General features: G+C 42.8%; 1 protein-coding gene across 1 annotated transcript; it reads right to left on the reverse strand.

The window, feature by feature from the left end:
• Positions 1 to 656: 656 nt before the first annotated feature.
• Positions 657 to 10,561, reverse strand: angptl1b (angiopoietin-like 1b). The gene is made up of 5 exons (XM_058649971.1): positions 10,278 to 10,561; positions 6,519 to 7,359; positions 5,150 to 5,343; positions 3,609 to 3,879; positions 657 to 2,609 (listed from the first exon to the last, which is right to left on the reverse strand). Exons 2-5 carry the CDS (start codon positions 7,318 to 7,320, stop codon positions 2,422 to 2,424), a joined length of 1,455 nt encoding a protein of 484 aa, XP_058505954.1. The 5' UTR covers positions 7,321 to 7,359; positions 10,278 to 10,561; the 3' UTR covers positions 657 to 2,421.
• Positions 10,562 to 10,852: the final 291 nt, after the last annotated feature.

Below are 10,852 nucleotides of genomic sequence, written 5' to 3' on the forward strand. Positions count from 1 at the left end.
ATAAGGACTAAGGTGAAGTGAGGTGAGGTGAGGTGCCGGGTTTGTTTTGTTGATTTGTTGAAAACTTTGGACCGAGCCACAGCTGCTGGCTCTGCTGCGAGTCTTTATGTTAATGCAAACAAACCACCCGCTGGCTCTGGTATCAATCATCTGATTGTTCTCTCAGTAGGAAAAAAAAAAAAAAAGAATTTCCCAAACGGTTAAACTATACTTTAAAGTACAAATTCAAGTAGTGCAAGTATGAGCACAGATAAGGCTCTGGAGGTTTTTGTCAAGTATGCTGTTGTGTCCTATATCACCAGGAAAGAAGAAGCAACAAATACAAGTGATATAGGTATAAAAGTATCGTTTGGGACGCTAGAAAAACTAAATATGTAAAATATAATTTGCTCAATTTAAACGCTTCCCAGTCGACAAAACACAGCGTTTTGAAGCCAATACATTTCTGGATTTATAAGTACTGTAGGACTACTTGCCCTAACCCTGTGAACCACAGACTTGTTTTACCACTTGAAAAGAGATGTCCTTCTTACACGAAACACACACAAACACACACACACACACACGCACACACGCACATGCACATGCATAGCAAGAGACATTTCTTGAGATTTTCATTGCGGAACACAGTCGACAATTTCATGAGGACTTAAGAGTATCGGTTCAAAACAACAACATTTAATTGGCATGACTCACACACCCACAAGACGGAAAAGAACACAGACTAGTAACTTACAAGTCATGTTAAGTGTCTAAATCAGTGATGGATTGTGTCCATTGATTGTGTAATATTGTTCTACCAAGTATTATGACACATGCAGCATGTTTCCGTTTATACTGCTGTTTAATTTTAGCATTATAAAAAATGTTTTTAATTGGAAGCTTCTTCTTCTTCTTTTTTTACATGTCCATAAACATGTTACCATGACCAGCCTCTGTGCTTCATAAGTTTCTAAACATTCGTTAAAGAGATGGGTGTGAGGGCCATTGTGGTCAATAAGGGGGGAAAAAAAAGCATAATTTTAACTCGGAGACCAAAGGCTGCTTGTCTTTTGTGTGTGTGTGTGTGTGTGTGTGTGAGGAAAATATGTAGTTGTTCACAGCAGCTCCTCTCGCCTCCAGCTGCAGAGGTTTCCCCCGAAAGGACACTGAATCAATGTTATATTGGCGATCACAGAGTGCAGGGATCCATGATTTTGTCAGTGAGCTTTTTTTTTTATGAAATCATACACTTCAGGCACCTCTCTGTGGAAAGAATGTAAATGTCTCTGTATTTAAAAGTAAGAGGGGGGAGAAAATAAGTTGGACATTTGGCCTGATTCCATCCCAGTTCATCTCCTCCCTCTCTTCTCTCCTCTCCTCTCTTTTTCTTTACTTCTTCTCTCTCTCTCCATTCTGTCTGGCTTTCCACAATGTGTTTCTCGTTGTCTGTCCCAGTGCCTATAACTCTCAACACGCTCGGTCGGCATAGTTTTCATGCTTAAAAACCACTCAAAACAAAACATGACTCCTTTTTTTGGGGTCTTTCCCAGAGTCACATTGAAATGTAATCAATGGCCTAATGAAAAAAAACTTTAAGAGCAATTTGAAAGCGCACTTTGAGAGTAATTGTCATATATACACAGCAGAGGAAATTAGTCCTCTTTTCTGCAGAATTATTCCCCGTTTCCTTAGGATTCCTGTCCCTTATTCACTGTTGTTCATGTTCATTGGGCACATAAATCAAAGTTTCTGGTACATATACTTTAAGATGCTCATATAAACTTACATATAATGTTTATAATCAGTAATCAAATGTACCTAAACCATGTTATTTGAAGTACATTCCTTTTTTCCCACATGGAGTTGGACACAGAGTCTAAATAAAATCATATAGTTATTGACAAGATGTGTTTTCCAGCTCCCAGTACATCTCAAGTTAAACACCCTGGAAGGGTTTCCTCAGATGTTTAACCTAGCGAGGTAGGAAGAGATGCATTTACATAAAAAGAATCAATTCATTAACCCTCTGAGGATGTCGTGCCTCCACCCCATGGTGTGATGATGAGGAAAACATTGGTTTCTTTATCAGACAACGTGGATTATTAAACCGCACAATGATGGCAGTTACTTTTAATTTTCCCCTCCCCACTATGATACATATGTGGTGGCTAATGGGGTTTTATGTCTTACTATAAATAGTTACAGTATTTCCCCCTGTACATCTCATCTACAAAGAGATAAAAGACAAAGAGGACAATAGTCTGTCATTGGAGGCATTTCAAGTCACCACTGATGGTTCATTTCCATTGGTGCTGCTTCTTTTTTTTTTTTCTTTTTTTAATCTCAAATCATTCAATTGCTGATGACAAACAGTCAAGAATGAGCTTCAAGATGGCGTCTCCTGCTGCCTGTGGACCAGCCTGGCTTACACGGTCAGTCTCAGTCTATGGGCCTGATCATCATGCGGACAGATTTCATGGAGTAGAAGCCTCCGCCGTAGTCTGCCCAGAAGATCCCGTCTTGGAACTTGCTGCGGTAAACACCCCCGTTGTACCAAACACCGTTGAGATTGGCTTGGCCGCAAGCATTGTACCACCAGCCTCCTTTATGGAAATGGGCACAGTTACCTGTTGTGGGGGAAGAGGAAGATGACGTGTTAGTTTTTCACAGACTGAAACAAAGGAAGTGGCGGCACTTTTAAAATTCAACCTTTATGTTTTTGACGTTTCATGGCATATAGTGACTCTCCACCTCTGCCCCGCCCTCTTTTTTGCTATATGAGTTGATCACCTGACCCTCCACTGCATCTGTTGTTTTCTAGGCAAATGCTGCAAATGTTTGCACAAAGTGAGCTTCCCTCTGCTAACAGCAGCAATGGCAGGTTACTAATTCACTAGAGCTGCAACTAACGATTATGTTCATAGTCGATTAATCTGTCGATTATATTCTTGATTAATCGATTAATCGTTTGGTCCATAAAAAAGACATTTGAGAATAAAAGTTCTTAAATGTCTTGTTTTGTCCACAAACCAAAATGATGAACTTTTAAGGATTTCTTTGTTATCCAGAGCAAAGAAATGAAGAAAATATTCACATTTAAGAATCTTAAACGATCGGAAATCTTGTTTTATTCATGAAACGATTTTATTGAATTGATTTTAGAACGTAAAACATAAAGTTCAATGTAAATGGTCTACTGTCTCCCCGAGTCTTGACACACTCAAAGCGCCTTCACACCACAGTCCTGCTAGTGATGTGATTCACGTACAGCACTTTTTTTCCTATCACACATCATTCACACACTGCCGTTAATTTGGGATTTAGTGTCATGTCCAAAGACACTTCGGCATGTAGACTGGAGGAGCCGGGCTTGAACAAGCAACTCTCTGACTAGTGGACTACCTGCTCTACCTCCTCAGCCCCAGCCGCTCAGGAGAGCGCTTTACTGTATGACACTTTTAATATGTGGGTGTGGACGTGTCAGGGATGTATGTCTGTAAAACCACTCGGATCATAGGTAGAACCTTATTACTCCAAGGTCAAGAGGCGTAACATTTTATTAAAAAAAAACATGGCACACTTCAAAGGATGCTGATGGAGCACAAAGGAACCCTGTGTTTTTCTACCTGAGAAGGCATCCTTGTCTCGATCCAGAGTAGTGAACTGTTTGCCGTTGTGGCTGCTGAGCGAGTCCCCGGCGTTGCCCTGGTAGGTGCCCAGTCGCAGGCGGTAGTCCTCGCTGGGTGGCTCCAGGTGGAAGCTGCTGTACTGAGCGTAGACCTTTTTGCCCATCCAGTCCTCCAGCTCCACCAGCAGCTTGTAGTCGCCCTGCCTCCCCAAACCGTAGATGCTTTGCAGTCCAAGCCAGTACTCCCCATCTATGTTACCAAAGCCGCTCTGAGTCAAAGAAGATTAGAAGGAAGGTTAGAGGAAAGATTACAGAAAATAATGCACACTGTTTGTTATGTGGTAGTCTTGGGTGTTTGGAAACACGAGAATTGTTTAGTAACTGTGGAAGATGCTGCGGGGATGCGAAACAGAGCAAATGAGGATTTTCTTTTTGATGACGTTTGGCTCGTGGTTCTGTTGTTAGGAAAAACTTCAAAAGAAAAGTACACGAAGGGAAACAATGCCCCTCTGTCTTTGACATTCCCGAAGAAGGACATGTTATAGAGTTTGTGTCGGAAAATAAGCAGCAGTCTTCGTCATGCGATCCCAACAGCTATCTTGGATTTAAACTGGAATGGGCGCTTGTGTTAACTAACCTTGAGCAATCTACATCTGGCCATGTGCCTCCAAAACACTTCTCTTGGTAGAGGAGGCTGAGGTTTGTGATTGTGGATTAGTGGAGTGAGCCAGCAGATGATGAATGATGTAGAGTTTTGGTCTGGGGCCTCCTTTTTTAGTGATGTGTGTGTGCGTGTGTGTGCAAATGTGGTGACTTTGTGGCAGAGTTCTGAGGCAAATCATTGCTGAGGAGGGCATTTAGCTTCCAGTTACACACGCACAGGCCTGGCCGGGCCGAATGGAACAGTGGATTGCTGAGGCTGCCAGCAGTGATATACTCCATCTTACTCTCACAGAGCTTTGATGACAGAGGGGCTCTATATGGTGCGAGAGCAGTGAGCCAACCAGCTCATCCGTCCAGGAAGGCACCATAGTAGCAGTGTTTTTGGAGAGGAAAGCCTGCAGATTGAGCGGTGGAACATACCTTCCTCATGGGCCAGCTAGTCTTTCATAATGGAAATCTCAAACCTATTGACTGGACAAGGAGTGTTGCTGATGTGATGTTTTACACTAAGTGAAGACACACAAGTATATACAGGCATCATATGTCGCCCCAAAGGCGCTAGAGCCACGGTTCTCAAACTGTGGTACATGTACCACCAGTGGTACGCGAGCTTCGGAAATACTGTTCGACTGGTAAACCAAAAAATAGTATGTGAGGAAGAGGAAGATGAGGAGAGAGCAAATGATCTTATTGGGAATAAATTGATAATGGAGCTCACTATTTTCTCAGGTGCTACTTGGGTCTAAAAGGTTTGAGTTCCACTGCTCTAGATCATTCATCTAAATGGGCGACACAGTATTTCAGCAGCACAGAATGAGCCAAGTATTTGGCCAAGGACAGGAAAGAGAGAGAAAGGAGACGTGTCCTTATCATCACCTTGTAATTTTCCCAGTTCCTGAAGAAGTTAACAGATCCGTCTCTTCTGCTCTGGATGATAGTCCAGCCTCCATTGTCTATATCCTGTTCACACCACACCTGCACTGGTCTCTCTGCTTCATCCGGTCGGATCAGGTACATGCCGCTGGTGATGTGACCGGCTTCCTGCGCCTCCAGACAGTCTCTAAACGGACCTGAGAGAACGATTTGTATGTCAGGGAGGCAGGTGGTAGTAGCAGTTACGTAAATGTTTTCCAAGTTTCTGCCATTTGGGTCCTGTAATGTTTTATTGTTCCTGAAATCTTTACGTTTTCTTTTCCAAAGAAAAGATTCTTGTGATCACAAACCATGGACCACATTCAGTCAGATATTGATATTTACAGCCAGAGACAGTGTTTTGATTTTGTGTGGCCGTTTTAGCCGCTTTAATTGCCAGAGGACACAGACAACTACATCAGTGCCATGCTTTTACATGTTGAACAAACAGCATGTCTGACAGAGGGTTAAATAAGCAGGAAAGACTAGCAAACAAGAATAAAACCACATAGTTAGACAGACTAATAGAAAACACATTTATCTAGGTCCACAAAGAAACACTTGTTTGCTGTGTCCTCACAGAGCAGCACAGGAAAATGGGGGTTACTTTTTTTTCTGATGAGAGAGAAATCGTATGAGGTCAAAACATAAAATTGAAATATCTCATTACCCAATGTTTAAGTGGTAAGAAAAGGTAATTCCCATGGCAAGAATTTTAATTACATGCACATGTAGCACTGAGTTTATTTAGAGTGCGAGAAGCCCTCTCCTAAGCTCGCAGCTATTAATGTAATAATGGAAAGGTGCTCATTCATGACATGAGTTTTACCAGAAGCGCATGCAGGAGCTTATATCATGGCAGCCTGGGATTTGTCCACATCTCACATGCAAGGGAACAGTAGAGGATTATATTCAGGAGAGGATTATTTTCCTACACAGCTGTACTGAAATCCTACTCACTTTATTATTCTTTGGCAAGGCCAATCTAAATGTGTCAGGAATTTCTGTTGATGAGCAAAATCGCACTGGTTAGGTTTTTTCGCTTTGCTTTGCTTTGTGTCCCCAGGCTACGTTCAGACGTTACAACATTTTTATTTCCACTCTGCCTTGGGTCTCTTTCTGTTGAGCAGGGAACCAAATTCTAGCTGATTTTGCAGATCTTTAACCTTTTTTAGAAATTAGGCCACTGGCCCACCTGTAGCAGTATTCAAATCTGTGTTATGGTAGGCCTGCAGTCAAGACTGCTCTCCACTTAAACTGACTGTTTTGGATTGTTGCCACTGAATCATAGCTAAAATGAAGAATTGGATGGATGGATTAGGAACTCACTCACCTTCAGTGCTGAAGTTTCTCTGAGGAGGTTTCTGGGCCTCCAGGGTCACACTTGTGGGTGACGGCCCAGAGCGAGAGCCCCTCTCCCTGGCAAAGCCTCGACCGTTGTCTCTCTGGATCTCATTGGTGAAGCGTGGCACATTGACAGGAATGTTTTCAGGCACCACCTGCACCAGTGGGGGTCCCTGTGGTGAGTGCTCATGTCTACGGCTGTACACCTGCATGCAGCGCTCTTCCAGTGCTCCGATCAGCACAGACTGGTTGTTCACCACTGCAGACAGCGTGGCATATTTGCCCTCCAGTTCTCTGTACCTGGAGGCCAGACGTAGTGACTCAGAGGTGGCGTTGAGGATGCGTGTTTCCAGCTGCGCGAGCTCCAGTGAGTTATCCCTCTTCCTGATGATCTCATGCAGCAGCTGCATGTAGAGCTGGGTCACCCTGGAGTTCATGTTCCTGCTCTCTTTCCTCAATAACTTCATCTCATTAACCAAGTTACCATCCACATCCACCACCAGTTTCAAAGTCTCCATCTCCCGACGCTGCTTTGACAGAAGGTCGCGCACTGCAGCGACCTCCAGCCGCGTTACTCTGTCTTTATCAGTGGAATAACCCCGAGCAGCACAAATGGGGCCTGTGATCTTCTGTTCGGGGACCAGAAAGGTATAAGAGCACTTTTTGTTTTCTTCATTTGCCTCTGGAGCCCTTCGTATCCTTGAGAGAATGGGGTTCTTGGTGACGGCATAGCTGTTGCTCCAGAGGGCCAAGCAAAGCAGAGCAAATAAGTTCCATGTTCCAGGTCCCATGGTTCTTCCTCTCCTTTTCACCCCCAAAAAGTTGCAGATCTATAAAAAGGACAGGTCATTTTACTTTAAATCGAGGGTTATAATGATTTCATTTCACTAACTGCTAGCAAATTCCATTCAAAAACAAAAAAATGTATTGGTTAATCTGCCAGTGCTTTCCAACATCGCCGTTCTATTGGTTCCTACTGAATTTGTAAACCCTGAAATGGCCCATGATAGTCAGTGGTCCACCACTGATGTGCAGATGGAAATATTTCAAACTATTGGATGTTTTGCTACAACATTGCTGACAAACATAATAGTTTCCAGAGGATGATTTTCAGCGTTTGACAAAAGACATGTAAAACAAATAATAATCTCCAGCTTTATTTTGTATTTGTTGCAAATAAGCAGATGTTCACACATTAACAGGCCATAATAAGCACTCTGCTTAAATGTATGTGGATTAATACAGATTTGTGAGATCAGAGTTTTACAGACTGGACCTGATTGAGGCTATAATTCAGCAGCCACTAATGTTTAAGCCTAGACATTTATGCAAAACAGTGAAGGCTGATGATGCAGGATTAAGTTTGATGTTTAAATTGGGCTTCAGTGCAAGACACTAACAGTTGCTGCACTCATTTTTGCTGTTTTTTTCCAACCAGGTACATTTTCATTCACTGTAGTACATTGTAATGTTCACTTACAGCTTCAAAAGCTTCCCTCAAAACACAAAACATACTCTCACTTCTGAAGTGATTGAGCCACGACACCAAAAACTAGCAGAGTATCACACCGCAGACAGTCCTTCCCCCCGGCTGGCAAGATGTGCCTTCTGGTTAATTTGTGTGCAGTGCCACCCACCCACCACAAATCTGTTATTGTTACACACATTCTCTGTGCATTCCCTCATAGCTTGTCTTTCATTAAGTCCCCTACCAGTCATGTATCAGGTGTCTGGGTGTGTGCAAGTGCTGAGATCTGTTTCTGCTGATCTCTCAGGTCAGACCTTTGATGAACCTCCCTTTGTGCTTGCACTGGGCTTGTTTGAATTTGAAGAAAATAATAAATAATCTGAAATCACAAAGTTTTGATGGAAAACATATTTGGTTGACAATAAAAATAAATTGGCTAAGGATGACATTAAATACATCACTTTAATGGGACAGCATCCACTTGAATGAGCACCGATGAGCACAACGACAGAGGCACGATGAGCAAAAGATACATTTGACTTCTGCCGCTTCTGCTCGACGTGTACGAACTGAAAATTTTATTATTTATTTATGTGCGAATAAATTACATTGATTTATTTAAGGAACAGCAGTGGGAGCACGAATCCTTGATTTATGAGTAATGTTTTCTGGAGTCTATTTTTGGAAGGAAAGCTTGTGTTTCAATCTTCCTGACAGCACAACGAGCGAAGCAGGGGAGCATTGACGTTCAAAAATGCATGCTAAGTGAATGATCCCTCCGTCCACATTCAATAGCAAGGTTTGGCACTGAAAGTGGGGCCTCTGCTGAGTCCACTGCAGGCAGATTTTGGCAGTGGAGCCAAACAGAAGACAGTCAAGATGGATGTGGCCAAGGAGGTTGAGTTACCTTAGTCCAACACCTCTGACGGGAACCCAAAATGATCCACTTCTAATTCAGAGGTCATCAAAATGACCCGGGGAGGATCTTAACAGATGGCGAGGAAACACAAGTGAATGAGTCCAATTACAGAGACAGCATGGGCTTTGAGTCATTCCTGTGGTCAACTCTTGATGTTTAGTTGCACTGAAGAGTCCCGACCACAGTTAATGGGACAGATCCAAGGGCATTACCTAAGCTCAAACTGCTGCTGTAGCAGAATAATGCTCTTTTATCATTTTTATGGGAAAACACATTCGTCTCAAGGGGAGCACAAACTATCAAGTTTTGTGTTTTCATGACGCACAGAGAGCCAACAGTGATTTTTCATTAACTTCACGCAAAGATTTTTTAAAAACCGTCCAAGAGTTTGTGTACTACTTTAAATATGCCGTATACAGATTATAAACCGTCTCAGAGCCAAGGAAAAAGCCCTTTCAGGAAAAATGGGCCATGTGTCAGAGCTCATGGACACTTTGGCACTGTCAGTTGGTTATTATTACCCAGAGAGCACTTTTGCCTGTACATTCGTAATCACGGGTCTTTGCCTTCAATAGCTCCATCTCAGCAACTGGCCCGTCTGGACGTCTCCAACCCCAAAGTATGAATCTCACAGGCCGTGAACTGACAGGAGTGACAGTGTTTACGCAGAGGCTCCTCGGCCAGAGCTGTGAATCTCATCTGTATAGTTCTTACCACCAGGTTTATGTCTGCCGTTCACACCCTGCTGCTCTTTATCAAGTCAATCGCAGCCGACGTTTTTATGTCGTCTTACTGGAAGAGCATCTCCTCTCCTCTTCCTCTCCTCTTCCTCTCTCAGCCACCTCGTCCATATTTATGCAGGCTTTCACCACCATACAGGTCACACTTTGCGGCGGCTGGTTTTTCCCATCCCAGATTGTGGAGGACGCTGCCAGTCAATCAAATGACTGAGTGCAACCACTGAAGTCAACTGGCACACCATGCTCCATTAAACAATTAGAATTTATATTTCAGCCTTAAAAAGTCCCACGCCACATTTACACTCCACACTTTCTTTCCAAAAATACAACTTTGTTGTGGCTTTTATTATTTTCCAGCAAAGTTTTAGAGCTTCACCAATTATGTTAAAAAAAATAAAAAATGATCAAATACATAAATGAGATGCTTTCCACAATTGATGCAGTTTCCACAAACTTTAATCTAACTTCTGACTAAAGTTCTCTAATATCCAATATTCTATAGACTTTAAATTTTTTTGCAGCAATTTTTAACTCCTTTACACAAAGGATGAAATAAAAAAAAAAACAACAACATACAAACATCATGAACTGCGAGAGTAACTTGATCAGAAAAGAAATTACCTGTGACAGTGACAGTGACAGTTCAATCAGTGGTCCAGGGTGCGGAGGTAAGACCCAGCTCGGCGTCTCAGTTGTGGTCGTGCCTGTGTATGTGCAAGCTCTCCATTCTTCTCCTCACACACTCGGGGCTCCTTCTGTCTTTGCTCTCATTAGGCTCCAGCTCCGGCTATGGCACATGCATCCACTAACAGAGAACAGTGGAGGGTGGTCCATGCACAGAAGGAGGGAGGCTGATGGTGTAATTTTCTCTGTAGTTTGAGCGGAGGGGAGGCTTGGCCCTGCCTCCTACCACTGATGTCACATAAAGTTTCACCGCAGTTAGAAAAAAAAAAAGAAAGAAAGAAGAAAAGTAATGAATCAGACTGGCTGAAAGTCGGCAAGGGTGGTAAAGACACTGAAAAGCAGGTCTCATGTGATGTTATTTTATCCCTCGCTTGTAGAAATTGATGATCTACTCTTTCTGTCTGTCGCACACACGGTTACTCCTCCCCTCAAAAGTGTTTTTTTCTGTCAGCTCCAATTTAATGACTGACTGATTCTGGCAATTCAGTGTCTTTGTGTAAACAGTGAGACGT

The sequence above is a fragment of the Solea solea genome, chromosome 1 (genome assembly GCF_958295425.1).
Source record: "Solea solea chromosome 1, fSolSol10.1, whole genome shotgun sequence".
NCBI lineage: Eukaryota > Metazoa > Chordata > Actinopteri > Pleuronectiformes > Soleidae > Solea > Solea solea.